The 17962-nt window shown below is 43.2% G+C and overlaps 1 protein-coding gene across 4 annotated transcripts in view; it reads left to right on the top strand.

Moving 5' to 3' along the window:
* The window catches only part of USP6NL (USP6 N-terminal like), a 213217-nt gene that overhangs the window by 116947 nt on the left and 78308 nt on the right, over positions 1-17962 (top strand). For all 4 annotated transcript variants that reach the window (XM_054016532.1, XM_054016540.1, XM_054016528.1 and 1 more), the window contains one exon: positions 16130-16169. In XM_054016532.1, the coding sequence (XP_053872507.1) occupies positions 16130-16169 (40 nt within the window). The remainder of the gene's footprint in view (positions 1-16129; positions 16170-17962) is intronic.

Genomic DNA, 17962 nt, shown 5'->3' with positions numbered 1-17962 from the left:
CTTCATGGGAGAGGGGGACTGAGGGCGGGGCCTTGGGCAGAGCCGGGGCGAGGCCACAGCATTGGTTAGGGAAGGCTTAACCTACCCTGGCCTTCAGTACCTGCCGCCCATGACTGCAAGTAGCACCAAGGTGTTGGAGCCAAGCATTGTTTGGGGCTGATTCTGGAAAGTGCACATTTGTCCAAACTTTTTTTAAATTAGAAGTCTATCAGTTGATATTGGAACATTGAAATTTAGGTCCTTAAAAAAAGGTATTGGACCAGATTCTCAGCTTTTGTAAATTGAGGCAGCTCTATTTAGTTCAAGTATTGATTTCAGTGGAGCTGCACCGATTTACAACATCTGAGCTTTTGACTCATAGTTTTATTCTCTTTATCCTAAGAGTCTGTTAAAATACTGAACATGTTTCAGAATAGTTTGCTAATGCTGGAGATTATTGCTTTGCCTGGGGCATACATCAGGCAGCAGAGATCAGTACTTTTTCTCTCACTAAGAGACTGATATGTATCCATTTTTTTCCCCTATCAAACTGTATTCTTTAAGTGTTTTGAATTTTTATTAGTCGCCTAATGCATTTTTGCAGCAGGCGGCAAAAATGAAAATAATGAAGCAAAAAAATGGATTTCAATCAAGAACTGTTAGATGCTCCATTAAATGCCTCCAAATGAAGGCATTGATTTTTTTATCCATCTAACTTTAGTAGGAAACATTTTGAAAAGCATAATGTTTTTTCTTCTTCTTTTCATTTCAGTGTATTTATGCATTGGCCTTGTTGGAGTATTGTCTTTAGCCCCTAAAACATTAGTTCCTTTTAATACCATCACTACATCATTTATACATTTCCAAAGATCACTTCTACATAGCTCAGAATAACACCATGACTTCCAAAAGCAGTCATAGCCCTAGGTCCTGCAAACCCTTATTCATGCAACTGATCTCACTGACTTGAATTTGGATGTCAAACACGTTTGTGTTCTAGTGAGGCATATAAAAGTAGTAGGGTTTTACTAGGGAATATAAATTGAAGATGGAAACCAGGCTGCTGAAGCTTTGCATCGAGTAATATTAAAAATGGAAGTACTGTAACTTTACTTGATCTTGGAGGTAGAAATAAATAGAAAAATCCATACACCAGAGCTGTATTAACATTAAGTAAGGTTTTTGGAGAATAGTTTATGGTGAGGCATAACCAATATCCTTCAATTCCTGGGCCCAGCCAGGCATTAATGAACTCAAGTGGCACCAAATTGCGTCTGTGTACTAAAAAAAATCAGTGAAATGTTTGTTCTGTACAAAGATTAATTATGAATTCAAATCTTGTTACATTATTGGTTTTTCTGCCTCGCATCCAGGCTTGCGGTCAGGGTTTTCCTCCTTCTCATCTGCATGTGAGGAAGGGTCAGGCCTGTCAGTCAAGATAGTGACTTGACTACCCCTTCTCTGTGGAGATCCTAGTAGTCTCTGCCACTGGCAGATCCTCAGACAAATTCAGAGCTCAAAATTTATTTTTATAAATTCTCTTTGGGATTGAACCCTTGTATATGGGAGTTTGATTGGCAGAGATTTTATTTTCTTATGATTTTTTTTTTTTTTACTCTAGAGAATAGGGAATTATTATCAAAGTTGTAACACAACCTTACATAGTGTACCATGAATTCTGCCTTATAATGTGTGATGCATTTCCCTAGACTGATTCTAGTCTCTGAAATTATGCATTGCTAATCAGCACTGATGGAATTGTTGGGGAAGTGCTGTTAAAAAAGCAAATTCAGCTCCAATTAACCTTTTGGCCTTTATAACCTATTGTACAGTCAAGCTTTTTTTAAAAATGAGCATAGTGGGAGTTTTTTCTTAGATTAGTAATGGAAAGTCAAAATAAATTTCAAGATTCATTTTACTAACACAAGAAAAGATCCTTTTGCTGATTTCAAAGGCATTCAGCGGTTTAAAAAAATATTTTTATTGCATATTTTAGAAGAATTACAAAACATAACTAACAATATAATACACAAATACTCTTGAAGATATACAAGCTTCAGGTCAAGAAACCATCTGTATTATTTTGTCTTAATTATTATCATTCCTGTTTAAAAATTTAGCAGCAAGTCTGACTAAATTCTGAACTCAGGAGCATACAGAATAATGGCATTCAGGGCCTTTTCAAATTGTGCAAACCACTGAATGTGGTGATGGTGTTAAGATATGGATAACTTTGTATTTTAACAACCAATTATTTTTATTTAAATATTGCATAACACAGCAATAGTGCACGTGCTGTAAACTTCAGCCATGCCTCTTGTAGTTCAGGAACCTGCTTTCCAAAATGGAGGATGAGCTTTGATCTCTACCTCCACATTCTTATACAATAATGGCAGCTGCATCACACATCCTTCCCTTTTTAATAAACAATTTTTTAAGCTTCTACGTTTGAAGATTCTGAATGCATATGCCACATGTCTTTCCTTTGCAGTAGTATTGCATCCATTTCTGAAATCAGCATTTTGTTGTAGACTGAAATGTGGTGAGAAATGGTGCTGCAAGGCGGGTACTAGTTCTGGCTGCTTTGGAGAATTCTTTAATGGTCACTATTGCCCCTCCTAGGGTGATCAGACAGCAAATGTGAAAATCGGGACCTGGGGGGTGGAATATATAAGAGAGACCCAAAAATCGGACTGTCCCTATGAAATCGGGACATCTGGTCACCCTAGCCCCTCCAAAAGCACCTTTTTTTGTCAACTTTGAGTCTGTTCCTAACCGTCTTGTGGATGATAGCTAGTCTCTCTCTGTCCAGTTCCTTCAGGATCAGAAGGATGGCATTCAGGACATTGTTTCATCTCTTCCTACTGTTATCTGTAGGGCCTAACGAATTCACGGTCCATTTTGGTCAATTTCACGGTTATCCGATTTTAAAAAGGGGTAAATTTCATGATTTCAGCTATTTAAATCTGAAACTTCACGGTGTTGTAATTGTAGGGGTACTGACCCAAAAAGGAGTTGTGGGGGAGGTCGCAAGTTATTGTATGTTGGGGGTTGCGGTACTGCTACTCTTACTTCTGCGCTGCTGCTGGTGGCAGCACTGCCTTCAGAGCTGAGCAGCTGGAGAGTGGCGGCTGCTGGCCAGGAGCCCAGCTCTGAAGGCAGAGACACTGCCAGCAACAGCGCAGAAGTAAGGGTAGCATGGTATGGCATGCCGCCCAGCCCTCAAGTCAGCACTCAAGTAAGGGTGGCAATACCTTGACCCCCTAAAATAACCTTGTGATCCCCTGCAACTCCTTTTTGGGTCAGGACCCCTAATTAGAAAAACGCTGGTCTCCCCCCATTAAATCTGTAAGTATAGGGTAAAAGCACACAAAAGACCAAATTTCATGGGTGGGGGAGACCAGATTTCATGGTCTGATACACATTTTTCATGGCCGTGAAGTTGGTAGGGCCCTAGTTATGTCTCCCTTAGTGAGAAGGAAAATCTGTGTCTCAGGATGGATTTTTCATGTATGTTTTTCTTTTATGGTATCCTCGATAACTTTGTGTACCATTTCTTCACTCTTTGCATATGTAAAGTCTGAGACAGCAGATGGATACAGGCAGGATAATATCTTTATTAATGATCTGGAGGATGGTGTGGACTGCACTCTCAGCAAGTTTGCAGATGACACTAAACTAGGAGGCGTGGTAGATACACTAGAGGGTAGGGATCGGATACAGAGGGACCTAGACAAATTAGAGGATTGGGCAGAAAAAAACCTGATGAGGTTCAACAAGGACAAGTGCAGAGTCCTGCACTTAGGACGGAAGAATCCCATGCACTGCTACAGACTAGGGACCGAATGGCTAGGTAGCAGTTCTGCTGAAAAGGACCTAGGGGTCACAGTGGACGAGAAGCTGGATATGAGTCAACAGTGTGCTCTTGTTGCCAAGAAGGCTAACGGCATTTTGGGCTGTATAAGTAGGGGCATTGCCAGCAGATCGAGGAACGTGATCGTTCCCCTTTATTCGACATTGGTGAGGCCTCATCTGGAATACTGTGTCCAGTTTTGGTCCCCACACTACAAGAAGGATGTGGAAAAATTGGAAAGAGTCCAGCGGAGGGCAACAAAAATGATTAGGGGTCTGGAGCACATGACTTATGAGGAGAGGCTGAGAGAACTGGGATTGTTTAGTCTCCAGAAGAGAAGAATGAGGGGGGATTTGATAGCAGCCTTCAACTACCTGAAGGGGGGTTCCAAAGAGGATGGAGCTCGGCTGTTCTCAGTGGTGGCAGATGACAGAACAAGGAGCAATGGTCTCAAGTTGCAGTGGGGGAGGTCCAGGTTGGATATCAGGAAAAACTATTTCACTAGGAGGGTGGTGAAACACTGGAATGCGTTACCTAGGGAGGTGGTGGAGTCTCCTTCCTTGGAGGTTTTTAAGGCCCGGCTTGACAAAGCCCTGGCTGGGATGATTTAGCTGGGAATTGGTCCTGCTTTGAGCAGGGGGTTGGACTAGATGACCTCTTGAGGTCCCTTCCAACTCTGATATTCTATGATTCTATGATTCTATGATTCTATGATAGGACAATATAAAGCCATATTGGTGATGAGCAATGGTCATACACACCAGCAGTCTAACTGTTGTTAAGTTTTGTGTAGGCGTCATGGCAACAAAGAGTTTTGAGGAAGGACTTGAAGGTGGGTATGCATAGCACTGATCCATGTTACCCATTATGCTTTGGAGGCATTCTCCATAAACATCCACAAAGCTATTTCCTTAACCACCTCCAAATTAGTTTTGTTATACAAAAGGATATCTTGGTTTTTGTTCTGAGCTCCGTGCTAGACTTAAAAAAATGTGGGGGGTAGAGTGAGGGAAAGGACACAAACAAAATTAACGTTTAGATGTACTCTGTATAAGGGTAGAACAATTTAAAGATGGGTCTGAACAAATGCAAAATAAATGTATTGTTTTATTCCTATTTGTAAAAGTAATTGGTATCTTCTGGTTCATTTTAAAGGTCTGTTTGTTTTCTGACACATACTGTTTACAATACTTTAATGCAGTGATAAATATCAAAACTCATCCCAAGTAAGATTTGATATTATAAACTCTGATTTCTACTATTAGTTTTAGTTACCTTGTGTATGACAATGTCAGTTAATTCTTTAATGGAGTTCAGCTGCTCTAGAATATTTTGTTATTGCCTCATTTCACATTATAGGGCATCAGTTTGAAAGCTATTATGAAAGGGTGACATGTTTGCATACACAAAACTAGAATATATCCTACTGCTAAATATCATAGTATTTTATACTAAGTATCATTCTTTTGACAACTTTTGTGCGTCATAGAATCAAAAGGTAAAAGAGAAAAAGACCTATTAGATTATTTAATCAATATGTCTGCCAATGCGGAAATTTTCCCCTAAGGTATAATTACTAATATTTTGTCCAGCTAAGATGTAAAAGTCCTAAATACTGGAAATTCTGCTCTTTCTCTTTGGCTAGCTATACCACAGCCCAATAACAGCTCACACTAAGGATGTTTTTCCTCATACATTTAATTTTGTTTATTATTATCATATATACGCTAGTTGTACCCTCATATACCACACTAAATAACTCCATATCCAGCTTTGTTTTTCCATCCATAAAATATTTGCAGACTTATATTGCTGCTTCTTCTAATCTCTTATCAAATCTATGCATGTTCAGCTCTCTAAAAATTTACTTCATGATCATATTGGTTGCTTGTGAATTCTTTTTGTTAATGTGGTGGTCAGAATTGAACCTCCTGCTCTAGGTCTCTGCACAGACCTCAAAATTTCAGTCCAAAAGGTTAATGTTCTTCTTCGAGTGCTTGCTCATGTCGATTCCATTCTAGGTGTGTGTGCGACCACATACACAGTCATTAGAGATTTTTGCCTTCGTGGTATCCATAGGGTCGGCGGTAGCGCCCCCTTGAGTGCCATGCTTACGTGTTGGTATGCTAGGTGCTGCCAACCCTACGCCCATGAGGGTTAGTCAAAGCGCCTTGTCTTGCATTCTGTCTCCTTTATTTTTAGTTGATAGATACTTAGACCATTAAGTTAAGTGTTAGAATAGTAGTTTAGGAGTTCGAGTCCCATTAGTGACCCCCACAAGAGCTGTTTAAAATATTTGGGGGAGTTCCACAGAAAGGACAAGTGCAGGATTCGCCCTCGAACTCAAAAGGAGTGGGATATCCGCTTGAGGGCCCTCATGGAGGCTGTGCTTCATCCTACCTCAGAGACCTCTCGATCGGACTCCAACGCCCGGCACTTCGGCATCGGCGCACAACACACCGCTGGCACCAGAATCCACCTGGCACCGTTCCCCCTCCCCGGTGCCTAAGAAGCGTCTGATGTCAATGGGCCCGACAGCACCGCAGAAAAATAGGGTTTCAGGCAAAGGATCTGTGACAGGCCACGTGCCTGCCCCGGAGCTGCTTAGGGGTACTGCTGCAGTTTGACTCCCCTAGTCCAGCCAGGGACCCACCTCTGACTTCTGGGAGCGGCAGGGGGTCCTGGCCCCTAGCACAGTCATCTGTGCCCAAAGCGGGCCCAGTGGCCAAAGAGCAAGTAGGCTGTCTAGCACCGCAGAGGCCAAGCCATCTATGGGCAAGCCAGTTATGGGACCGCCCTCTAAAGCAGCGGAGTGTCCCCGATCCTTGGACCATAGGCGCTGGTCCCCATCATCACAGCCTTGGTCTCCAGTTAGAAGAGACAGGTCCCTGATGCCAAGGTCTCCACGTACCAGGCACAGGACACCTGAGTCATGATGCTGATCCCTGTACCCACAGTACCGTCAGGCCTCCCACCAGAGATCGCCACGGCGCAGATCACCATCGCCTATGCAGTCTCCCAGATATCGATCCCTCAGGTGCAGGATTGTTGCCAGTTGCGGCACGAATCTCTGCCTCCCCAGCACTGCTCTTTGGGCAGACACCAGTCCCTGCCCTCTCCTTACCAGTCGCCGATAAGGGTCAGTCGGCAGACTCGGCCATCTACAACTCCGCCCTGGTCACTGGAAGGGCAATGGTCCGACTCTGAAGGAGAGTTCAGCCCCTCACCTATAAAAGGCGAATCGCCACCAACCCGTGAGACTGGCGCGGCTCCTATGGTGGCAGCTTGGAAGCAGGCGCTGTGGCCGGCTTAGTGGCAGTACTGGAACCGGTGGAGTGTACCTGTTATGCCAGTCCCGTACTCCCACCATTTCTCCCAGGCCTCATCGGACAAGCTGCCCCCGGCATAGCAGGCACTGGAGTCGGAGCACGGTGCCGGATCTGACGTGGGGGCGACACAGTGGGCCCCAATGCCCAAGGATCAGTCCCCGGATGAGCAAGGGGAAGCCGCCCCTCCCCCTGTGGTGCAGTCATTTTCATTGTCTCCAGCCGAAGCGGTGGCGGACCCCTTGCAAACAAGCAGTCCACCTCTCCCCCCGACGACTTCAAGGAGATGGAAAAGAAGTACTGTGTCCTAGCGAAGAGATTTGTGTACCTGTATACTCACCTTCCAGTGGGGTCCATGGTCATACCTGTCATCAACGAAAGGGACAGGCAGGGCTAGGCGAGTGGCACACCGAAAAATAAAGATACCAAGAGGTTGGACTTGATTGGCAGGAAAATGTATTTGACAGCCAGCCTGAAATTTCAGGTGTCTAACCATCAGGCCCTGCTAGGCAGGTAGAACGTCAACCTGTGGGACTTGATCAGCAAGTTCAAGGAGGGCCTCCCTCAAGACCGGGCCCAGGAGTTTGCCGCCTTAGTAGAAGATGGCAAAGCGGTGGTGAGAGGCACCCTCCAGATGGCCTGGGATGCTACGGACTTGGTGGTCAGGGTAGTCGCCTCTGCGTTGCTCATGAGGCACAACTCCTGGTTAAAGTTCTCTGGGCTGTCCCAGGAGATGCAGACTAATCTTCAGGACCTCCCGTTTGAAGAAGCAGGGCTCTTTTAGGAGCTGACTGATGCATGGCTTAATGGCCTTAAGACTACCATGCCACCCATCGTTCTTTGGGCCTACACACCACTCAGCAGGCTAGAAAGCTGTTCTGTGCCCCACCTCCATCGAGGTCCTGGGGTGTCCCTTGGTCCAGCTCCACAGGAAGAAGGACAGAGACAAAGGATTTAAATGGCATTACCCTTCGTCTTCACGTTCCTCTGGTTTTTCCAGAGGCCAAGAAAGCCAGAAGCAGGCATTTTGAGGATGTGCCCCAGTCACTTCCCAGGATCCACCCCCCTGCTCTGTCCTCAACTGCCTGCGCCCAGTAAGGGAGGTCCCTCCAGACTTAAAGAGGAAAGGTTTCTACTCCCACTATTTCCTAATCCCAAAAGCAAAAGGGGGCCTCAGACCATTCTGGACCTGCGTCACCTCGACAAGTCTCTCAAGAAGTTAAAAACAACAAGGAGTCTGGTGGCACCTTAAAGAATAACAGATTTATTTGGGCATAAGCTTTCATGGGTAAAAAACCCACTTCTTCAGATGCGTGGAGTGAAAATTACAGATACAGGCATAAATATACTAACACAGGAAGAGAAGGGAGTTGCCTCACTAGTGAAGAACCAGTGTTGACAGGGCCAATTCGATCAGGGTGGATGTAGTCCACTCCCAATAATATATGAGGAGGTGTCAATTCCAGGAGAGGCAAAGCTGCTTTTGTAGTGAGCCGCCACTCCCAGTCCCTATTCAAGCCCAGATTAATGGTGTTAAATTGGCAAATGAATTTTAGTTCTGCTGTTTCTCTTTTAAGTCTGTTTCTGAAATTTTTTTGTTCAAGTATGGCTATTTTTAATCTGTTATAGACTGTCCAGGAAGATTGAAGTGTTCTTCTACTGGCTTTTGTATGTTACCATTCCTCATGTCCGATTTGTGTCTATTTATTCTTTTACATCGAGACTGACCGGTTTGGCCAATGTACATGGCAGAGGGGCATTGCTGACGCATGATGGCATATATCACATTAGTAGATGTGCAGGTGAATGAGTCCCTGACAGTGTAGCTGATGAGGTTGGGTCCTCTGGTATCACTAGAATAGATATGGGGACAGAGTAGGCAACGAGGTTTGTTACAGGGATTGGTTTCTGGGTTAGTGTTTCTGTGGTGTGGTGTGTAGTTGCTGGTGAGTATTTGCTTCAAGTTGAGGGGCTGTCTGTAGGCGAGGACTGGCCTGCCTCCCAAGAAGTTAGTTTTCCATGGTCTCTCTGGCCTCCATTATTCCCATCCTGGAGGCTGGTACACTGCCCTCGATTTGAAGAACGCGTATTTCCATATTTCCATTTTCCCAGGGCACAGGCGCCTCCACTATTTTGTGCTGGGCCAGCTCCATTTCCAATTCACGGCGCTGTCATTTGGTCTCTCGTCAGCCGTAAGAGTATTCACAAAGTGCATAGTGCCAGTGGCCACTTACCAGAGGTGCCGAGGTGTTCAAATTTTTGGCCTAGGGACCATCAACTCGAAGCAGAAGAAATGGTTACTTACTGTAACTGTGGTTCTTGGAGATGTGATGCAGACCCACAACCCACCCCCTGTTCTCTCCGCATTGGAACCTGCTCTCTGGCATTTGGTTTGAAGGAACTGAGCGGGATTGGGGCTATGCCTCCTCATATAGCCAGGAGAGGGGATATGGCCACAAGGCATGATTGCTGCCCCACTATCGGTACTGCTAGGCAAAATTTTCTAGCTCTAGTGCGCTGGGTGCACACACACGTAAGTGGAGTACACATTTGCATCACATCTCGAAGAACCACAGGTACAGTAAGTAACCATTTCTTCTTAGAAGACCATTCTGTGTAGCTGTTGCACGTTTGCTGTATGAGTGCCCTGCAGTCAAATCAATAATAAAGGAATTGGCTTTAAAAATGTAATGAACACTAACATTTTGAATACTCCAATTTAGGAATAAAATTGTAGCAATAATTGGATTTATACATCATCTTTCATTCTGAAGGATCCCAAAGCTCTTTATAAATGTTACTGATATATAGCATACTGAAATGCAGTCATGTCTGGGAGAGAGGGCTACAGCCAGGCCAAATGGCACACATTGTGGAGGTAGGGGAACGCAGGTTGGGAACGCTGACCAGGAACACCAGATCACATCTTTACTCTTACCTAAATTGCTATAGGGACTTCAGTGTCCATGCGTGGTCGACAAGATCTTGGGTTTTTTAGACTGTTTCTGAAAGACCTTCTGCATATGGTACATAATTTATCTGTTTTAGAAATACGAAGGACTGAATCTATTCTCTCAGGATTCAACTTGATGGTTCTAGGGAGTATAGGCATTTCAGAACTGATGTTTAGACCACTAACCATCCCTCCAGATTGAGATAGGGAATGCTTAAATAGGGAACGCTGAAAATCAAAGTTGCAAACTGCAGAAAAGGAGGACATATATATTTCCAAAATACATACTTTGAGCCAAATTGTGCACTGGCCTGTGCCAGTGGTGAATTTCGCCCTTTAAGGTTAAACAAACACTATTAAATTTGGAAGATCAAACAAACCTGATGATTGGATGGGGTGAAGTCTACTGCATTATGATTATGATTATGATTTATTAATAAAAATGTATATACAAGTACATTGTTTACACTGTGCTTTAAACCGTAACAGTGGAGCTGTCTGAGTTTGCTATGGAGAGGCAGTAGGTTGTATTCAGATATAGTCTAAGAACTCATTCTCTTTCCTTTCCTTTTATTTTGGGACAGCAACGTTTTTGACTTATGTCACTGATACTGGAGCCTGCTAATTACGCAGGTTATTGTCATAATGGCTAAACACACATGTGTGGTTATAATGTTGTCAAGTGTTATAAAAGCTGCACACAATTTTATATTAGACAACTTATGAGTAATGTGAGGGTCTCTGTATTTTGAAAGATGTATGAAACCCTGCACCAGCCCCTTAGAGGCCATAATAAATTGAAAGATCTAAATTCATTCATCACGTCAAATCTAATAGAAATGTGCATTTGCCAGCAAAACTCTTGTATTGCTCAAAAATAAATATTGTTTCTTTGGTGCGATATAGTTTTTTTCATGTGCACAGCTCTGCAAAGACGAACTAATCCTCAGTGTTTCTGTGAGGCCGGGAGGCGGTAGTATTCCAATCTTATAGATGGGAATAAGTGACTTGGCCGTTGCTACAGAGCCAAGATTAGAGCTCTGGAGTTCCTGGGTCCCAGGCTTATGCCTAGACCAGTACACCAGGCCCTTCTCTTTATGTATGGACAAAAAACACATCAAGGTGTAATGACCTTTAATTTCTGCCCATTTAAGCTGACTGTACAGTGCAATTTAGTGGATCCTTTTTACAGAGAATAAAAGACTATTAAGTTTTTGCTGCTATTAGATTCTTATTTTAGATGTGTGTTAAGTTTGTCATGGCTAAAGATTTTCTCCCTGGCTCCCTCTTTGAATATCAAGTAGCATGTCTTGAAGGTGTTTATATTAAAGCCTGTCTCTCTCCCCTCTTTCTCCCCCCTCCATATCCATATTACCATAACTGTTTAAAGTTTTTTCACAAGGTAGAAAATAGATGGAGGAAGATAATATTTAATTTACAAATTCACATTATTACTGGACAGTATGCACTGATCTAAAAATAGAAAAATGCAACTTTAAACAGCCTTGAAAGATGATAAAGCCACAAATTGTATGCAAAAAAGGGAATAATAAAATTAGGTTCAGTTATGACCACTAACTATTTCTTTATCTCTGATCCTAACAAACGGCTTCTTATATTCAAGTTTATTAGTCCCATTACTTTCAAAACATATTGAGAAAATGGGAGTTCACTGATTTTTTTTTTTTAAATATAAGGGATGAGGGAACTCATCAGTCGTGTAGACTTGAACATCTGTGTGTTGGCATATGTGCACGGGCAGTGTGATGTAGTGGACTTGAATGTAGGTCCAGCAGCTATGAATTCCTGAGTTCCAATCCACTGATTCACTTTGAAGCCTTAGGCAAGACAGTCAACTTCTCTACTTTAGTTTTCCATCTGTCAAATGGGAATAATATCAGAGAGCGGTCATGAGGATTTTTTAGCGTTTGTACAGAGCTTCGATGTTCCAACGTGCTATTGAAGTGCTAGGTATATTATTGTTCAAGCACATCATTAAAGGATTACGTTTTAATTTGTTCATCAGTTTATCTAAAGTAGCGGTCCCCAAACTTTTGTGGGTTGCATTCCCCCCCCCAAGCTGGGGCCTCGACCGGGGCCGCAGCTCCGGGGAGCGGGGGGGGGGGAGAGGAATGCGAACAAGGCTAAGGGGGCCGAGGCTGGGGCCACGGCTGGGGGCAGGAGCAGAGCTGCAGCCAGGCTGCTGAGGAGACCAGCAGCCAGGCTTACGGCTAGGTGCGTCTCCACTCCCCGCCTTACCCCGAGCCTCAGCCCTGGACTGGGAACGGAGCAGCGGCCAAGGCTGGGGGCTGACATGGGGCCAGAAGCGGAGGTGCGCTGAGGCTGGGGACAGGGTTAGGAGTCGGGGACATGACTGGGGGCAGGGAGGGGCTGGGTGGCGCTCCCTCCCTGCCCCCTATGAGAGCTGGCCCATCCCTTCTAGGGGCGCGCCTCACAGTTTGGGGACCTCTGATCTAAACTAATCTATTATAGAGAAAAGAGAGCGAGACACACACCTCACAAGAGAAAGGAGCCTTCTTGTGTCTACTCAGCAGACCCAGCTGACTGTCTTCCTTTGTGTGGATAAGCACTGCAGTTTTGTATAAAGTTTACATATTGCCGTTGCTGTATTTCTGTAGGTGAAACCAAAATTAGAGTTACTCGGTGTGCTAGACTAAGGTAGGACAGTGTAGAACACATGCAGTACATAGTAAACTAGCTTCCACAACAAACCACAAAATGAAAAGTTAAGCTGCCAAACCAGACTAGCTTGGTGGTATAATAGCTGTGTGTCTTATATGAGATACATAGAAATATGGAGAGTTTAAAACAAGTCTTGTTTGCTGCTGATGGTGATATGCCTTGGCATTGAGAAAAGACACCTCTTGTGTGTTTGGAACTAGTTGCTTGCGTCATCCTTAAGGTCATGCAGAATGCAGCTACTGTATATTCATACAACACAAATGAAGCCAGATCTCCGGGTGCAGGCAGATGGTGCCAACAGCTGAACAAGACACTTGAGAGTTGTCACGGGGGGAGAAATGAAGGTGGTGATTGAAGAACTGAAAACACTTTTTTTTTTTTAGTGAAGTTGTATTTATTTATTACAACTTTTATTCAAGGTAATTTAATTTTAGGTGATATTGTGTATAATTGAGGGCCTACTTTAATATAGTTTAATTGATATACAATAAAAGCTATTTTATCCATCACTTCACCAACTGGAAAGCTCCATAAAACGGCATTTCTGATCGTCATTGAAATTCCAGTTTATAGTCCGGTTGGTGCGGGGCTGGCAGGGGGTTGGGGCGTGGGAGGGGGTGCGGAGTGTGGTCTCTGGGAGGGAGTTTGGGTGCAGGACGGGATGCAGGGCAGCGGGTTAGGGTGCCGGATCTGGGGGGCGCTCACCTCTGGCAGCTCCTGCAAGCGATGACCTGTCCCGGCTGCTCCTAGGCGGAGGCGAGCAACCGGCTCTGCATGCTGCCCCCACCCCAAGCACTAGCTCTGTAGCTCCCAATCACAGCCAATGGGAGCTGCGGGGGCGGTGCCTGTGGGTGGAGGCAGTGCACTGAGCTGCCTGCTAGGCCTCTGTCTAGGAGCATCCGGGACAGGTCGCCGCTTGCAGGGAGCCGCCCAAGGTGAGCGCCCCTCAGATCCAGCACCCCACACCCCCTCCCATGACCCAATCCGCTGCCCCAAGCCCCCTCCCACACCCAAACTCCCTCCCAGAACCCACGCCCCAGCCCTGCACCCAAACTCCCCCCATCTTTGTTAACTGGCATTTTTCACTTACGGGCACCCCCATCTGGGTAAAACAGCTTTTACTGTATAAAGAAAAACTTGTATGATAGAATAATGGTGCACATAAAGTAACAAGTCAGCCTTGTGATAGTCTAGCAGCCTTTCAATAGGTTAGAAGTTGTTACCTTGCTGTTTCTTTTCAGGAAGGCATTCAGATACCTTTAAAATGTTATGAAGTTAATTGATCCTATTGTTCTACTGTAGGTATATTGTTCAAAAGATTAACTGTCTGGTTTTTCACATTAACTTCCAGTATGTGAGCTGGAAGCCATGTGACCTAAACATGGGAATTCTAGAGAGGGTGTTGCCTGGGGCAAGCTCTAATAATAAAGTAATTATTTTTCATCAATATTCAGCTCAAATGTAGACCCCAGATTTTAAATGCCAGTGTTTTTTAAATGAAGTGAATGTGACCATACATCACTTACTCACATTGTGCTGGACTCTGTGTTCCTTCAGTTCTGTGCTGACTGCAGGAGCAATGAAGAGGTGGAAGGAGGCTTTAAACTACCTTTGCAATTTTCTTCTGGCTCTGGCAGGGGGTCCCTTTAGCTCAGGGGCTCTCAAACTTTTTGTACTGGTGACCCTTTCCACACAGCAAGCCTCTGAGTGAAACCCCCCTTATAAATTAAAAATGGGGGAATTGAATTTAATTGTAATTTAATGTAGCAGGGACTTGTGGCTGTCAGGGACTTGTGGCTCTCAGCCCCTGCACCTGGCCGGGCTCGTGACCCGCCCCTAGTTTGAGAACCCCTGTTTTAGCCCTTGTGCAGCTTGGAGGAGCTCTATGTTATGCTGGCATGTAATGGCCCCCTACTTAGACCACTAGGTTGGTAAAAGAATAGGACGTTTTCTGATATATTCAGCTTAAACATTAGTACCTTTTCAACTTTGTCCCTTTTTTCCTTACAGTATAAATGGTATCTAAAATAGTGAATCATATAAAGACCCATTTTTTTAGTCTGTTGCTCTGCAAGCACTGAGGGTTTTGGCATGACAGCTCAGCTCTTACCCTCTGTGTTCAAAGGTTAGTGTTGCTTGTGAGTCCAGCGCTGTTCTCAGATACAATTGCACATAAGTGACCTTATTTTTTTTGCTCCTGTGTTTTTTGAGGATTTCATATACCTAGACATTTCTCCTGCAAAGCCTTTGGCCAGCTTCAAGCAATTACTTTCCTTCGTGTTTACCTTGTTATTCTTTATCCAAGCTCTAAAACAAGATAGGGGAATTCTGTTAATATTACAGATCAGCTGCTAGAGTTCCACAAAGGCTGAAGATGATACACACTTGAGAAGGAAATGCTAGTTGGCAGCAAGTTCCGTTAACCTTGTTTGCTCGTAGCAAGGAGAAGGGGTAAATTTTGAGTCTCAAAATGTAAATAGCTAAGAGAGCCTGAAAGAGCCCTTGGTGGTAAATTTTCAGTTAGAGTTCATATGATTTCAAGCTGCCTTTTAGAATTAGGGTGAGAAATGAAAGAATTCTCTTTATAGGTTAGATAACTACTAAAAGCACTACGTGCACTTTTCCTACCAATCTGAGTGAGTTTACGAGGTAATTGAAATATTGAAGTGTCTCCCTCTAGCTCAAAGATTGTTTGAGTCCATCTGTGTCATGAAATTGAGTAAAATACAAAAAAATAAAAACTGTCTTCAGGTCCTTTAGCTGAAAGTGGTAGACTCATACAATTTACTAAACAGGACTGGCATTGATTGAAATGGACTAAGGATTGCTAGGCCCGTATTTTGGACCTAGCTAATCTTTAGAAGACAGAGCTATTCACTAGAAACATTCATTTGGGTGAAAAGATTTCATTAACTTACTTGAAACAGTACAGTATACATCTAGAAATCCTGTAGGACAATGACTTTAATTTCTATTTCACTGGCTTTTTTCACGTCAGAAAATAACTTTTTTTTATGTATTCTAATAAGCATTTGACATATTTTTGAAGCTAGGTTAACCTATGTTGATTTAGATGGCTTACTTTCTATTTATGCCATCTGTGTTTTGCTTTTTAAAATTGTTGGGACTCTTACTGCACAAAATCTTGCAATGCTTTTCTGTGCTGTTGTGATTGCTTGCAGGAAATCTTGCAGTAATTTGAGTTAACAGTTGGTTTTCTGCATTCACCTCGGTAACTACATACTTGTAAGAACCTATGAAAAAAATGAATGTGTGCCAGTTAAGCAGAACTAACATCTTTGTCTTTGTTTTTAGTACAGAGGAGCTTCCTTTTCATGATGCAGCAATAGAAAGGGTAAGTCCTATGTCTCATGTCTCTTAAACCTGTCAGTAAGCATCAACACTTGACAGTGTGTCCTTTCTAATATGTCTATGTTTTATGATTGGGGGATATAGTGTCATACTATGGACTTTCGTATTGATAGAAACAGATTTCTCGCATCTGCTAGAGGATAGGAATCTCCTCTTAAAAATCACACATTTGGTTGAACTGCATTTCTGTTCATATACGACTAGATGCCATTAACTCCCTCTGGAATTGTTAACACCTCTCTTGGGTTAACCACAAAAGGTCACCACCTTACTTTGTACATTGCTGCCTTCACATTCATCCCAGGCTCTGCTGGCCTGGATGAATTACGGACAAACACAAGTCCCTAATGTGCCTGCATGTTGAGCTGCTGCTTAATAAGAAGACAATTCCATTCATGAAATATTTCAAGTTACACTTGGCTCTTGTCCTAGTTCAGTTCCCTTTGGTTAATTGATACCCTCTACTATTGTCTTTTCAAGTTAACATCTCTGTGCTGCTCAGATCAGCTCCTCCTAGTGCATTGAGGTGGGGGTGAGTGTTTGTTTTAAACAAATGCAGCTCTCATAGTCTTTAAAAGCTGTCTCTTTGGGAAATTGCAGTATTCTGAGCTACAGAGAGAAGCCGATGGGGATCAGTGTAGGGCATTGTGTATGAGAGAGTAAGATAAAGGAGTATTGCTTATGAGAGGAGAAGAAAAATCCCCGAGTCCCTGTCTGTTTTGCATTGCTAGGTGGTTCTTGGGTCATGACAGAGTGTTTCTGCAACCTGAAAATGCGTTGTTTTCCTGCAGTGTTTCATTGCATTTATAGCATAATGAGCATATATTGTTAACTTCATTTTAATCCGAAGGACACAGCTCTTGTGTGAGGCTATAAATGTTCATGGTCTCAAATATTAGACAACTTAAAATTATTTTTCATTGTCATATGTGATACTTGAAGCTCTGATTCACTTAACTAAGCATGAGATATATAGTATCCTAAAGCTATGCTATGAAAAGAGTGTAGAATTCTCATATCCCATGTTTTAATAATACTCTCCCAGACAGAGTGTTTGCATAGGAACTATATTTATTGTACGCTTTACCGTGTTAAGTTGGAAATGTAGTTATAAAAAGTAATTACACTGTATTCTAGTTATACTTTTGGTGATATCCTGACCTCTGCTGGCCTGAGGCTGAGGTTTGCATTACTCCAGTCAGTGACACTTAGTTTTCTGCAATTTCTATGTTACCACAGTAGTTGATAGGACAATTAGCATGTCATTTCATTGTGGGCTAATAATAAAGAAAAGATGGAGGGCTATTTTAATTAACTTACCTGATAGTGGGGGACTGCCCAGGCTTTTTTTCTGTATAATTTCTGACCTTGTATGATGTCCAGAAGCAAATATTGGTGGTATTTTGACCACTTTGTAATTTACATAAAGAGTCTTTTACTTCTTTCCCATTAAATTTGAAACGCTTTTCCTTTGATCGCAACCTGTCCTTCATACATGTTCCCACTGTACAGCCTAAATTGCTTTTCTTTGTGTAACATGTAAAAATACTTTGGGATGGGGTTAGTGTGACTGCACAGTAACTACTTTTCACATTTCATTGCATAGGCCATTTGAATGCTTAAATGCCAGAAACCATTGTACTATGTTACAAACCAATTCACCTTCAAATTTATGCAATGTTTTAAAATGTAAAATTAGGAGAGACATCATGGTCCAGTGGGTAGAGTACTGAACTGAAGACCTGGGTTCTATAACTGGCTGTCTCTAATGTCCAA

The sequence above is a fragment of the Malaclemys terrapin genome, chromosome 1 (assembly GCF_027887155.1).
Source record: "Malaclemys terrapin pileata isolate rMalTer1 chromosome 1, rMalTer1.hap1, whole genome shotgun sequence".
In the NCBI taxonomy this organism is placed as follows: Eukaryota; Metazoa; Chordata; order Testudines; family Emydidae; genus Malaclemys; species Malaclemys terrapin.
The sequence above is the reverse complement of the archived record's forward strand: the minus strand, read 5'-3'. Positions and strand labels throughout refer to the sequence as shown.